The following is a 15,334-nucleotide window of genomic DNA, read 5'->3' as shown; positions in this document are numbered from 1 at the left end:
GCATGCCTGGAGAGCTGGGATGCTTCCTCCACGAAGCTGGCTTTTGCCCCCTCCCCACCCAGGCTTTGCCTGAGATTTGCTGGCTCTGACTGATTTTCAGACGGAGCCCATCAACATCCATTGGGTGAATTTCTCAAACTCTTGATCCTTTATCCTTACCCTTTCCACTAATTTCTGAATGAATTTACTCTGCACTTCTTTCTAACTGTTCCTGTTTGATTTGGAAAGGCAAACACTTGTGTTTCATTTGGGACCTTTTACTACAAAAGCCTCTGATTACACTTGGACCTATTCTCTCTCTAAACCAATATAGCAGTTTGCAAAATGTATTCCTCCCGTATGTATTAAGAGTGGGTGACCACAGATAGAAGAATTGAGGTATATGCACTCTAGCGTGGGAAAGAAGAGCCAGGAGACTTGTATAATTTCCTAAAGACAATAGTTTTAGCCTATTGCCGTTTATAGTCAGTGTGTGATGTGGGGGAAGGCATTTCCTTTGCTTAATGGGTCACGTCACTGTAGGCTATTTTGTCTACTTTGGTTTCTCCCAAGGCTATGGTTGAGATTTTATCATTTTCAGGCTGCTTATGCTGTTCTGCCTGCCTCAGGCAAAAATTGTAATGTAAAAATAAAAATAAAGGGGCCAGGACCTGAGCAGGCTGAGGGTCAGGGAGACAGGGGAGAAGAGGGGAAGCCTGTCTAACTATTCCCTTCCTCACTGTCACCACTGCCCCTGGGGGCTCCTGGGCCCCCCTTAGCCTGTGTGTACAACCTTCTTATTGGTGAATTGGAAATACTGATAAAAATTAAGGTAGCAGGGGTGCCTGGGTGGCTCAGTTGGTTAAGCACCCCATTCAGCTCAGGTCGTGATCTCAGGGTGGAGAGTTCAGACCCTACGCTGGCTCCACAGTGGACATGGAGCTTACTTTTAAAAAAATCAAGACCACAAAACTTTGAGACAGTAATTCCTTTCATACAGAGGTGCAAAGATATATGCACATATTAAGTCTAACCTTGCTAGTAATCACAATATGCAAATTAAAACAGTGGGGTACCTTTCAGCTATCTGAATGTCAATGATTTGAAAGAAAATCGATGCCCAGGGAGAAGTGAGTTGGGGGAGAGGGAGACAAACCATGAGAGACTGAGGACTCTAAGAAGCTGAGGGTTTTGGAGGTGGGGGTTGAGGGGTGGGGTGATCCTGGTGGCGCCTATTAAGGAGGGCACGTTTTGCATGGATCACTGGGTGTGGTGCATAAACAATGCATTTTGGAACACTGAAATAAAATAAAATATTTTTTTTTAAAAAGAAAATCAATGCCCATTATTAGGAAAGTTGAAAGTGTTCATGGATATGGATACAATAGTAGCAGCTGTGTGGAAGGCAGTTTTAACATGTATCAAAATCCATTAACAGATGAAATCCTTTTTATTTTAAGATTTTAATTTTAAGTAATGTCTACACCCAAGGTGGGGCTCAAACTCACAACCCCGAGATCAAGAGTTGCATGGTCTACTGAGTCAGCCAGGCAACCCAGATGAACACCTTTTGATCCTAGAATTCCACCTGTCAGAATGTACCCCAGGGAAATATCAGAGAAGCCTACAAAGATATGCACACGAAGATATTAATCTCTACACTGTTTATACTTGTGAAAAATTTGAAACCATCGAAATATCCATCCGTTAATTAGTGGCCATCCATAAGGAATAATACACAGCCCATAAGGTATCAACATGGAAAGATATGCAAGATATATATATTTAAAGCCATTGGCTCAGTCCTTAAGCATCTGCCTTTGGTTCAGGTCATGATCCCAGAGTTCTTGGATGGAGTCCCACATAGGGCTCCCTCTCCCACTGCCCCTGCTTGTGTTGCGTCTCTCACTGTCTCTCTCTGTCAAGTAAATAAAATCTTTTTAAAAATTTTAGAGGGGCGCCTGAGTGGCTCAGTGGGTTAAAGCCTCTGCCTTCGGCTCAGGTCATGATCCCAGGGTCCTGGGATTGAGCCCCGCATCCTGCTTTCTGCTCAGCGGGGAGCCTGTTTCCTCCTCTCTCTCTCTCTCTCTCTCTCTCTGCCGGTCTCTCTGTCTACTTGTGATCTCTGAGAGTCAAATAAATAAATAAAATCTTTTAAAAAATTTTTAGAAAAGTCACTCAGCTTCACTGTTAATTAAAATGAATGCAAATTAGAGGAATAATGAGTAGTGATTATTGCCTTTCATATTGGTGAAAAGATGCCAAGATTAACACTCAGTGTTGTATACAGCCCTAGTCTCATTGATCAACCATATGTATTAAAAAGCAAAACTTTTTTGACCTCAAACACTAAATATGTTTATATGATTGTTTTTATAAATAAAAACAGGATTATATTCCTCATTCTTTTCTGCCACTTGAAAATTCATGTGTACATTGATGTTCTGTGCAATAGTGTTTGCAATAAGAAAAAGCAGAAACATTCAGAATCTTCATCAGTAGAGGACTGGTTAAATAAATGACTAAATATCAACATACATGTTAGGGGAGTGATCAGCCGTCCCAGAGAGTGAGGTAGTTACGTATCATTGACATGGTAGGAGCACTGTATGAACATATCAAATCTGAAAGTATACACAGAAAACGGAATGGTAGTTCGTGGCGGGGGCGGGGTGAGGAATGCGAAACTAAGTAGGGAATCTGTTTCCCATTGTTCTAATTGTGCTGTTGAAAATGTCTTAACAACTTGTCTGTATAACTTTTCCCTTTAGAAGCACGCTAAAGATCTAAAACCAAATTTCCAAAGTCACTGGAATCATTAAAGCAGAAGGCAAGCATTTTACAGTTGAGAAAATGAATTAGGTTTTGTGTGTTCGTACTTGCTCACAGTTGAGGATTGAAAAAATTCCTACAGGGATTTGAGGCAACAGGAAACGGGTTCATGCTTCTCAGCTATTGAAGATCATGTTTACGAAGGCACTCTTCTAACGTTTTGTGCAAGTTTCGTTTTGCTTCCGTTAAAATTTAAAACATAAAAAAAAAGGACCACCAAGAGGAGGAAGCTGGGTCTCCCGGGAAAGGCACGTGCCCCTCCCCCTCTCTTCCCTCCTCCTCCTCCCCTTCCCCTCCCTCCTCCTACCTCCAGCCTCTGGTCCCCACTCCGCCCCCCCGGCCCCCCTCCCTTCCCCGTCCGGGGGCTCGCGAGCTCCGGCGCCCCGCCCACCCCAAGGCAGCTCAGCCTTGCGGCCCCGGCGCAACACCGACCACCGCAGATCGTCGATCGCTGCGGCTGGGAAGGAGGGTGTTCGCGGTGCAGCGCGGCTGGCATCTGCGGCTGCCCGGTGGGCCCTCCGCACCGACTGCCCCCGCGCGCGTTTCTCGGTCCGTCGATCGGTGGGTCGGCGCAGGTTGCTAGAAGTCCCTGGCTCCCGGCACCCTCTGGGAGGCGACACCAGACCGATGGCGGCTCTGTCGGCGGCGGCGACGGCGGCGGCCCTGTCGGCCGTGGGGGTGCGGCTGTCGCGCTCGGCGGCGGCCCGCGGCTCGTACGGCGCCTTCTGCAAGGGGCTGACGCGCACGCTGATCACCTTCTTCGACCTGGCCTGGCGGCTGCGCACCAACTTCCCCTACTTCTACGTGGTGGCCTCCGTGATCCTCAACGTCCGCCTGCAGGTACACATTTAGGGCAACTGACTTTGTGGCATTCGGGGGTCCCGGAAGGATGGCAGGCTTCCATCCCCGGCTCCCCCTCTCTGGAGCACAGCGGCCAGTAGGGTCGCGCGGCGGACTCGCCGGGCTGCCTTCCCACCGCCTCATCTTTCCCTGTCAATGGGCGGCTAGAAATCATCGTTTGCAGAAAGCCTATAGCATAACCAAAAAAGCCGAAGATAGAATGAAAGGGTGATTCTCTAGGAAATAGTTCAAGGAGCAGGAAAGAACTTTAAACTCTGAAAATCCTCAGAAATACTTGCGACGTTCTTGCAACCGTAAAACCCCAAACAGCGCGAACGAGAGGAAAGCGACGGTGGTCCCAGGATGCCCGGGGGCGGGGTGTGGGGGGGGGCAACAAGAGGAAAGATTGCTAAGGACCGAGAGGTAAACTAACTGTGTAACAACGGTCCAATTGGGAAAGCAAATCTCCCAAATTAGAATAAGATGTGAACAGACTTCCAGCTGAATGGAATGAATTCCAAGCCGTTAGATGGATTGAGATGGACGCTGGAGGGAATTAATAACTTGATGGAAGACATGTCTTCATCCCCCAAACCGAGTCGATGGCGAACAGAAGCTACAGGGCAAAACAAACACTTCAGACTGTGCAAGGAAAGCAGGCTTCGAAAGGGAAGCAACCTCAGACGCGGCCGGGTGTTGAACAGCTGCCCGGAGTGGGAGAAAGGGAATCAGCTCGAACACGGATGGGCACGTGCGGCGCTCGCAGAGACAAGTCAGCCCGTGCAGCTCAGCTCTGCAGTGAACCGTATTTGAATAATCATTCCGATGGAAACAGAAGTTATGGTTTTTCGTCTTTAGACCAAATCTGTCAGCTAAGCTGGGAAGACTTCACGACGGTGGTAAGACCGGATAGGAAGGTTCGCCTCTCTTGGACAGTTGGGCAGACAGGAGGAAATGGAGCGGTGGCGTTATTCTCACGAAGCAGGAAGTCCAGATGGTCTCTAGTTCAAAGAATAAAGCAGGTTTAGGGATCCTATTATTAAAGCAAACAAGGTAGCCAACAGGAGATTTAAAAATAATGATTCAGCCATAGTGAAGGGTGGAGGGGATATTGGGAAAGCAGGAAGTCAGAATTCCTTCTGTTACCAAGTAAAAAAGTAGTAATAAAAGCATATTCTTAAGAAAGGAGGTAACCACTAAACAGGTGTAAATGTTTTTGCCTCTGGCTTGGGGAACTGCATTGAGCAGGATGGGCAGGGATTTACTACTTTTCATTATATGCCTTTTTTTCACTCTTGGATTTTTTGCAAACTATGTATGTATTGCTTTGATTAAAAATTAAAAGTTCTTAAAAACTGAACTGACTGCAGTTAGGAGAACATTTGGGGGAGGGGAGCCGGGAATCGCCTCAGAAGGCCAGAGAGATTCTGCCTTCCTACCTTTGTGCAGCCCTGTTATGTGCACGTGTATCCTAAAATGTTTCTGAACGATCCCACGGAATATGATTCCCTTGCTTTCCATGCAAACATTAGACTTCAAGGAAAAGCTTTTAAAGCCCAGAGCTTCCTCACTCCCTGAAACTGCATGACCAAATTTCTGCAGCAACGTATTTAAGGTTAAAAAAAAAAAAGATTTATTTTATAAAACTTGAGATTTTTCCAAACTGCTTTCCAGGTTTATTGAGGCATAAGTGACATATCACATTGTGTAAACAGAAGCTGCCCAGTGTGTTGGTTTGATTCACTTCTACACTGCAGTGGGATTGCCCCCAGCCTTTGCTGACCTCTCCCATCACATAATTACTGTTTCTTGTGGTGAAAACAGTCAAGATTCTGCTCTTAGCAACTTTCAAGTGTATAATAAAATATTAACTAGGATCACAATGCTGTGTCTTAAATCCCCAAAGTTTTGTGTGTCTTCTAACGGGGAGTTTGTACCCTTGGACTAACATCTCCTCACTGCCCTTAGCCCCCATCCTCTGTTTCTGTGGCTTTGGCCTTTTTCGATTCCACTGATCCATGAGATCAGACTGAACACTGATGGACACTTCAACGAGGTGCTTACATTTTAGTATCGGTCGTAAGAGCAAGCAGGTGGAACAAACCAGATGTCCCATGCCAGTGTGGGGGTGCAGGGCAGGCCACCCTGAGAAGAGCTGCCTTGGTATGACCTTGACTTTGAGTCAAAGGCAGTCAGAACCCAGCAGATGCCAGAAAAGCTCTAAACCTCCCCATCAATTGCCTGCCTGTACTGGGAAGCAAGCTTGAAACAGTCCTCTTTTTTTTTTTTTTTTTTAAAGATTTTATTTGGGGCGCCTGGGTGGCTCAGTGGGTTAAAGCCTCTGCTTTCGGCTTGGGTCATGATCCCAGGGTCCTAGAATTGAGCCCCACATCGGGCTCTCTGCTCAGCGGGGAGCCTGCTTTCCCCTGTCTCTGCCTGCCTCTCTGCCTACTTGGGATCTCTCTCTGTCAAATAAATAAATAAAATCTTTTAAAAGAAAAAAAAGATTTATTTGAGAGAGTATGAGCTGGGGGAGGGGAAGAGGGAGAAGCAGACTCCCCACTGGGCAGGGAGCCCCCTACACGGGGCTCGATCCCATCTGAGGACCCTGGGATCAGGACCTGAGCCAAGGCTGACACTTCAGGGCTTCAAGGATTGAGCCGCCAACGAGGTGCCTCAGAGATTCCTCTTTACCCAAAAAACTGATCTGCATACCAAGATGATCTTTGTTTTCCAATCATCTCTCCCCTTCCTAATGGTCTTTCTCCCCTTTTATTTTCAGACCCTACCCCTCTCCCTTCCTGTAAGCTTCATGTTGCCTCACTGTTTCTGCAGTGTCCTGTCGGTGTGGATTCCCTGCTATTAAATTTGATTTTCTGTTAATCTATAGCATGTCAGTTTGAGTCTTAGTTGGACAGGAAGGACCTTGAAGGGCAGAGGAACTTCCTCCCCAACAGCAGGACTTTGGTTTAATAAAAATAGCACAACTATACAATGGAGTACTGTGTAGCCATTAAAAATAAGGGATTCTATTGGATCAAAGTGAAATGAATCTAATCGATGGAAACTCCCCTCACAAATAGCTTGTGATAGAGCCAGTGGGACACACACACACACACACACACACACACACGTACAGATGTATACACGGATATACATTCGTAAACCCTAGCACTAAGTGGAGTGAAACGGTGCCTGGGTGGCTTAGTTGGCTGGGTGTCTGCCTTCAGCTCAGGTCATGATCCCAGGGTCCGGGGACTGAGTCCCATGTCCGGCTCCCTGCTCAGTGGGGATTCTGCTTCTTTCTCTCTCTTTCTGTCTCTCTCAAGTAAATAAATGGAGGGACACCTGGGTGGCTCAGTCCGCAGCGTCTGCCTTCGGCTCTGGTCATGGTCCCAGGTCCTGGGATCGAGTCCCGCATCGGGCTCTCTGCTCGGCTTCTCCCTCTGCCTGCTTTTTTTAAACAAACAAATAAAACCTTAAAAAAAAAAGAATACTTGGAAATGCTATTGCACCCTTAGAGTAAGCCGTGGGATGTTCTAAGCACTATGTGTGTGTGTGTGTGTGTGTGTGTGTGTGTTTATATATATATATAAATATATATGTATGTATATATATGTATATGTGTACATATGTATATATACAGTATTATTACTAATAGGAGGCATTCATTGTGATGATTAGTTTTTAATTGTGTTCTTATTACTTAAATTGTGAGGCCATTGCATTTTTGGTGTAAGATTCACTATCCAGTGGGTGCCACAGACGCTGGAATTTGGGGGAACCTGAGCTAGGCTCTCAATTCCTGGAAGCCCCTTCTAGCGCTACTGGCCTCACACAATGGAGGGCCACAGGGGCTCAGCCACTGACAGAGGATTTGAATTCTAACCAAGGAAACTCATTTATTTTTTAAAGATTTTATTTATTTATTGGACAGACAGAGATCACCAGTAGGCAGAGAGGCAGGCAGAGAGAGAGGGGGAAGCAGGATCCCCACCGAGCAGAGAGCCCGATGTGGGGCTCGATCCCAGGACCCTGGGATTATGACCTGAGCTGAAGGCAGAGGCTTTAAGGTACTAAGCCACCCAGGTGCCTGGAAACTAATTTTAATGAGATATTAAAAGCATTCCCGGGGCGCCTGGGTGGCTCAGTGGGTTGAGCCTCTGCCTTCAGCTCAGATTGTGATGTCAGGGTGCTGGGATCGAGCCCCGCATCGGGCTCTCTGTTTGGCAGGGAGCCTGCTTCCCCCTTTCTCTCTGCCTGCCTCTCTGCCTACCTGTGATCTCTGTCAAATAAATAAATAAATATCTTTTTTTTAAAAAAAGCATTCTTTATAGCAAACACTCAAATAAAAGCAAATTGGTCTCAACGTGGAAACTGTAACTAATTAAACATCACTTTATTCTCAGAAAACACATCTCCTTGCCCACGAACGAAGATCAAATACACACATTTCTAAACAATTACAGTTTAAAACTTTTAAACTGCAAAGAGCACAAGGCTTTTTGTTTTGTGTTTCACTTTTCAAATCATTTCCCCTAATTCCCCACAGGGATAACTTCTCTCACCCCACAGCCAAAAAAGCCCCCAAACCAAAAAAAAAAACAAAAACCACAAAAGACAGCCTGTGTAACTACAGTATTCTTAGGTTTATTAACCTGTTCTCTTCCATGCTCATCCGACCTTCGAGAGCTGAATATCTCTGGCAAGGTTTACACTGACTTATTATAGTAAGAAACAGTTCTCTCGAGCACAGCTAATACTACCCTACAGCAAGAGAAGATATCCTTTAACTCACACTCCCCTATGCAATCCTACGAAAGCATTGGACGGGTCGGAGCTCCTCCTGTCCATGCTAATATTTCCTACCTTGACTCTATCATTTCCCCCTTCCAGGGCCTCTCCTGATTTGACCAACATCTGACTTTACAGGCACAAACGCAGCTTCCAGACCCAGGACTTCTCCGCCTGGGCCTTCTGTGTCACCCTTGACCCCCTTCCTTGGACACGGTTCTGTGACTGCCTTCAGACTCAAGACTGGTTCTGGTCGCCTGAATGACTACTGGCATTGACGCCTTTCTCCAGCATCTCAAAAAGATTCTCTAGAATTCTTGTCCCCAAGACATGGGTAGAGGTGGTGGGAGACTTGTAAACTTTGTCTTCCAAGACATGACTTACCAGAAGTCTCATTTTGGGTGTTTCTACTGCAAATCTGAGAACCTCACTTCAAATCCTTCCTGAAAATGGCTTGAGAACCTGAAGGTCAGGTTCACAAGCCAAATTTTGTTGAACCGAAGGATCTGAATGACTCTGGGCAAGCTGACCAAAGTCTTCAAAGGTGGAGGCCACTGGTCAAGGAAGGATATCCAATATTTCGGGGCTTTGCCAGATGCTAATGTCTTTCCATCACCTGTATTTCCATTGCCGTGGCCTGGAATAGTGAATCCCGGTGATTTCTGGCAGTTCCCAAAAGATGGGGATATTAAGTAGATAGAAAAGTAATGTAGAGAGTTATAACCTTGCACTCCTTAAATTTCTAACATGTACAAACACCCTTCTAACATTTATAGGATTCTAAAAACACTTCCTCCCAGCATAACTTAATTACCCGACACAACCAAGAACTATGCATACAAACATTCCCAACTATCCTAGCTGGGGGTGAGGTGTTGGAGCCTCTGTTTATAGTTCAAGTTCTCCCAGTGATGACCCTTAATTCTCAAGCTGTGCCCTTATCCCAACTTGATATTGACATTCTGCAATACCATGACCTAAAGGGTGAATTCATCACCACTACGCTATCCTATTTACAATACTAAAGAAGAGGTGAGAGAGTTGAAAAAGCAAACAGACAATCAACCGGGAAGCACAGGTGGAGGGTATAGTCCTGATTTATGCAAAAGCCACGAGGTGGTCCTGTCCGTTTACGACATCTCTATCAACCCTGCGTGGTTTTTTTTTTTTTTTCCTTTCCTCCTGGGAATGCTCAGGTCTTCCTTCCTGAAGAGGCTGAGCCGTTGATGGTCCTCTATAGGATCACAAGCCTCTGTTCTGTGCCCCCTCGGGCTTGTAGTGAAGAAGGCACCTTGGGGGATCTCCTGGGTCTCGTTCATATTCCCACTTGTCTTCATTCTATAGCATGAACACCATGATCACCTGTTTAGAGCGACTCCAGCAGCTCAGAGTGGTTTCCAATTCAGTGGAACCATGGTTTCAGATCATACTGGATGTGTTTCTTCTGGGGAACTAAAACCTCGAAACCAGCAGAGTAGCAGGAATGAGAAGTCAAACTTGCCGATGGCTCAAGCACAATGACGAGAAGCCCTTCCTTGATTCCCACCCATCTTTCAGGCTTGCAAATCTTGGCAGTGGGAGAAACAGCACTGTATGTTGGTTGCTGGTTCATATTCTTTATTACATCCTAGCGCTCTGCCGTGATTCTCCTGCTAGGGCTTGCCACAGGCTGCATAGAGCTTCCTGGTTTACCCCCCAACATTTGGGGCCACTCTGGCATCCGCCAGATGATAAGGGCCAAGGTGCAGAGTGAACTAGCCCGGGAGCGGCCCCTGCTGGAGAGCCTGTTTCAGCTGCGGGTGCACATGTTCTCATTACTCAAGCCTTGGATGGTGGCAAAGAATCTCTGCAGTTCCCATAATGATTCACTATGACATTTTACTTCGTCTGTTGATAAGGGGCGGGAGCACTCATTGATTCCATTTACCCCTTCTTATGCTATACCCCCTTCTCCGGGAGCCAGGGAGCCAGCGCGGCTGTATACAGGAGGCAGACGCTGGTCTCAGGCTGCAGGTTTCTGAAGTTGGGAGGCCTGCCTGGGCAGCCTGTACCGGTGGGGTGAATAGGAAGAAAAGGGTGGAGGCAGCCTCCCACTCCGTACCTCTGGGCAACCCTCAGATGGCGCAGAAGGAGACCGCAGTGCCTTCTGGGACACAATGTGCTGCAGTATGGAGCTCAGAGGAAACCACAGGACCTCTGGGGGGCCCTGGCAGCTGCCGGCCACTAAGGAACACTTCACCTGGATGGCCTGGGCTGGGCACTTGGTCTGGCGCGTTTCAAAGGGCACTCAGGGGCGCCTGGTGGGCTCCGTTGGTAGAGCATGCAACTCTTGATCTCAGGGTCGTGAGTTCAAGCTCACTTAAATAAATGAATAATTAATTACTTAATTAAAGGTCACTCAGATGTTCCTCCCTCTGAGGGGTTCTTAGTCATAGTGGTCGGGGACAGGGGTGCACCCAGAGGCTAAACATCAACAACAGTCACAGAAGGTTACTCTAGGCCAAGTGCAGATGTTGCCCAACGCCAAGTCTACCAGGTAACTGGTAGAATCAACCCAAAGGAGGGGCTCAGGGTCCCACCAGGCCCACTGAGCGGCAGACTCAGGAAAGAGCTCCATTTCCCCCTAAATGCCATCGGCATCCCCTCTCCTCCACGGTAGGTACTCCTGCAGGGGTGTTCTGGGTCCCTTGGCACCAGCATGGATGGAAAGGCACTTTACAAGTAGCCTCTGAAAGGTCTTGGTTGGTCCGGCTCCCAGTTGCAAGTTGCCAAGGTCAACGGGCAGAGGTGCTTTCAGAACAAGGCCAAGGGGAAGGTTCACCTGTGTTATAGCAAATTTCTCCCTCAGGTTCACCTCAGTGTCTCCCCATTATAAGAACCCTGAGTCAATGTCAATTGATTCATGCCTTGGGACTATATGCGAGCTATTCCTCCAGCTGTTACACTGGTATGGTGATTCAAATTCTTGACGCCTCTGTTGGCCAGACCTGAGAATCTTTCTGGTTATACAGATCAACGGAGGCCTTGGTGGACTGTCCACGGATTCCATTCCTGGGGACTCCAAGCTTAAGGATCCGTAGTCAGAGGTCTCTGTATGTGTGGTACTCTGTTCGGGCCGGCTTGGCGATCGATAGGGCATGGGCTGCATAGCTTAAGCAGCAGACATTCATTTTCTCCTAGCACTGGAGACTGAAGTCCAACCAAGATCAAGGGGCCCGCAGAGCTGGTTTCTGGTGAGGCCTCTCTTTCTGTTGTAGGAACTGAAGGCAGGTCATCCCAAGGAGGGCCACTCTGGCATGAAATTATTTTGAGCTGAAGGCAGCAGAGACCCTGTGGGCTCAAGAGACATTTTTGCCCCTCCTTTAACGACATAGAAGAATCTAAATCAGGAGGTCTTTCCCAGAATAAGAGTTATTACCAGAGATACATTTTATCCGAGAGACCTATCTGGATGGCAGGCCAAACATGTAACTACCAATATCTGCTCTTTTTATCACCCCATGAAATGCATCCCTTTCCTCTGAAGTCCCAGACCCCTGCCCTCTTCTGTTTAGTTCAGGATGACACATAGACCTCCCTTTGCCTGTCTTTGGAATTTCCAGGTCGATGTGGAGTCCCTGTATGTAACCTATTACATTTGATTGTCAATATGTCTCTTGTTAATTTGATTCTTAATCTATCTAGAAGGACTCTTGAAGGGGAGGGAAATTCTTCCTCCCAGCACTGTCTTATAGTTGGCCGCCTTCTCACTGGGTCCTTACATGACTTCTCTTTACGTGTGCATAGAAAGAGATCTCTGGTATCGCTTCTTCTTCTTCTTCTTTTTTTTTAAAGAATTTATTTATTTATTTGACAGAGAGAGAGATCACAAATAGACAGAGAGGCACGCAGAGAAGGAGAGGGGGAAGCAGGCTCCCTGCTGAGCAGAGAGCCCGACGGGGGGCTTGATCCCAAGATCCTGAGATCATGACCTGTGCCAAAAGCAGAGGCTTAACCCACTGAGACACCAGGTGCCCCTTTCCTCCTCTTCTTGGAAGTACACCAGTCCTACAGGATCAGGGCCCCACCCCTATGACCTCACTTAACCTTAATCACTTCTTGAAGTCCCTAGCTCCAAATATTAGGGCTTCAACATATGAACTTGGGGGGGCTTGGTGGGGGGACACAATTCAGTGCATAAGAGCATGGCGGAACACTCCCAGGTGTCTGTTAGGTACCAACACCCATTCTGCTGCTGATGTGAACTGCCACCACCTAGACTCTATTCTTGGCTCCGTCCAACATGCTACAAACCAGACAGCCCAGTTGAATGGCACCTACTTTTCACCGGCATCCTCATCTAGAGAGAAGAGCTAGCCAAAGCGCTTTTGCAATTTTCTGATGCTTCACTCATCTACTAGTTTCTTGAGGCAAAGGTTACAGGACAGACACATTCCTTTGGAGGGCAAAGTGAGGGGGTGAAGGGGCGGATGCCCATGGGATACAACACAGTATTCTCATGTTCAGAAATCTTGATTCTCTTCCCCTGCCTTATGCTCTTGGGTTCTAGCCCCTCAGTGCCCAGTATCACAGGGTAGCAGATGGTCCAGGTTTGTGTTAGATAACTCAGAAAGCAGAATCACAGCCTGCTACTTGAGCCCAGCACAGTGAATAAAATTCATGAATGTCTACATTCTGCATTTAACTCTGTTCCTTGACCAACCCCGCATCTCACTTCCAACCCCAGGGAACATGCCTTAAGTCAACCTAGAGGGATGACAGACTCTTTGGATGGTGGATACTATACTCTCCATGAGGTAGCTCCTTCCCCTCTGCACACAAACACAGAACAGACAGCAATGACTGGCTCACACCATGAATTAAATGACCATCGGATCCTTCTCAGTGGATCTGGAACAACCCTATCTTCACACTAATAAGCATATCTTCTCTACTTGGGGAGGAAGGAGAGTAGCAAGTGGTTGACTTCAATATTTATTGCCCCCTACAATGACTAGTGCAAGCCGATCATGATTCTACCATTCTTTCTGTCAGCAGATGGAAAAAACCCCCCACTGATCCAATCAGGACCAGCGAAATGTGAAAAGTGCACTGGGGTGCCTCCAAGAAAGGTCTCTCTCCTAAGAAGTAAATACACAGAGGTGTGGTCCTTCTTTCCCTGTGGTCCCTTCTTTCCATTTTCCCCTATTGTTAGGTCTGGAAATGTCCCCTGGGAATTATTGTAGCCATCTTCCCAAGAGCTGGACAGTAATACACCCCGTCCTGGAGGATGACAGATCTGAGGGAATCACAAAAAAATCGAGCTGAAGCTCTGTGTCCAGAGCCTGCTATACTTCTGGACGTCTTCCCTGACGTCACAAAAAAAAAGGAAGCTCTTACTGATTGTGTAACACAGGTGTTTGAAATGCACACGTGCATTTCCTGTGTCTGGGTTTGGGATGCTATGTCTTGCCCAACATAAACTGAGTCACTGAAGTCAATGCCATCATTCAAACTGTCACTGATTTATTGAAAGAATTCAATGAAAATAAATCAGATGGTGAAGGCCGAGGGAAGGGAGGTGACTTGCTCAAAGTCACTTTGGAAGTTAGTAGCAGATAGAAGACTAGAACCCTGGTATTGGCCTGGAGAGTCTGAAACTTTCCAGATATTCTAGGATTCTGATGAAGACCAGTTAGGATGAGAGAAAAGGTTCTTGAAATGACTGGATCTCAAAAGGCATCTCTCCAAATGGTTCTTCATGAGATACATTTTTCAAAGTATTCCTTCTCAAAGAACATATCGACTAGCAGGTGGCTTAGGAAAAGCGGTTGTCTTGGCTTGACCTATCTCTGTGCCTGTCAATCAGGACGAGGCCTCAAGAGGCTCCATGGGAGCCTGCTGTCCCTTCCCCTGTCTCTTCCCTGACTAGACATCATTTTCCCTCAGTTCTCCAGCTTCCAGGCTGGAAGCCTGGCCTGTGAGGCATCCACAGAAATAGCCCAGGAGCTCCCTGGTCCAAGGCAACGTATTATGACAGACACTCATTTGACTAAATTGTTATATATCCACACGAATTCATCCAGTTCCAACTTTTCAGCCTGTGAGAACGCAGCCTAAACCAAGAAATAAGAGTGCCATCTAGAGGTCATTCATATTAAAGGGAAAAGTGTTGGAACATTGGTTGTTTGCTGTGCTCACAATTAGGCAGGTCCTTTTCCTACTGGGACCTAAATTTGTTTGCCTGTAAAATAAGGTTGAGGTCCTAGATCAGTGGTTCCCAAAGTCATCTCCATGAAGTGTGTATGCCTCTACGGGTTGGTAATTAGGGTTGCTCACCAGAATTGTCTATGATCTTTGAAATAAATGTCCATGATTTACCCCTAAATATTCTGGCTCACTGAGCTTGGAGCAGAGTCAGGGCCTGGACACAGGTATAAAACAAAAACTAAATACAGGGGCGCCTGGGTGACTCAGTTGGTTAAGCGTCTGCCTTCGGCTCAGGTCATGAGCCCAGGATGCTGGTATCGAGCCCCATATCTGGCTCCCAGCTCAGCAGGGGAATCTGATTCTCCTTCTCCCTCGCTCCTGTTCATGCTCTTTTCCTCTCTCTCTCTCTCTCTCTCAAATAAATAAATAAAATCTTTTTTTAAAAAACAAAAACAAAAGAACATCCCACAGGTGCTTCCAAAGTACTCCCATGTTAGAGATCTGTGATATAGGTGGTGACAGGTGCCTCTCCAACAATCTAACAAGGTCTTCCTCACTCCTGGGCTCTGGAAACCCCTCACATTTGAATGTACATTGTGGATTTCCAATAGGTGTTAATGGCATTCAGCTTTCTCAAAGGTGTTTGACCACAGAACCAATACATGAGCATTTCTCAGATCACACTCAGGAAAACCTTAGA

At 46.8% G+C, this 15,334-nt stretch overlaps 1 protein-coding gene across 1 annotated transcript; it reads left to right on the top strand.

Moving 5' to 3' along the window:
- Nucleotides 1-3,103: 3,103 nt before the first annotated feature.
- On the top strand, nucleotides 3,104-5,011 carry SMIM10 (small integral membrane protein 10). The gene has a single exon (XM_082716983.1). The coding sequence runs from the start codon at nucleotides 3,439-3,441 to the stop codon at nucleotides 3,661-3,663; it is 225 nt and encodes a 74-aa protein (XP_082573109.1). The 5' UTR covers nucleotides 3,104-3,438; the 3' UTR covers nucleotides 3,664-5,011.
- The last annotated feature ends 10,323 nt before the right edge of the window (nucleotides 5,012-15,334 follow it).

This window comes from Mustela nivalis, assembly GCF_964662115.1.
Source record: "Mustela nivalis genome assembly, chromosome: X".
Lineage (NCBI taxonomy): Eukaryota > Metazoa > Chordata > Mammalia > Carnivora > Mustelidae > Mustela > Mustela nivalis.
The sequence above is the reverse complement of the archived record's forward strand: the minus strand, read 5'-3'. Positions and strand labels throughout refer to the sequence as shown.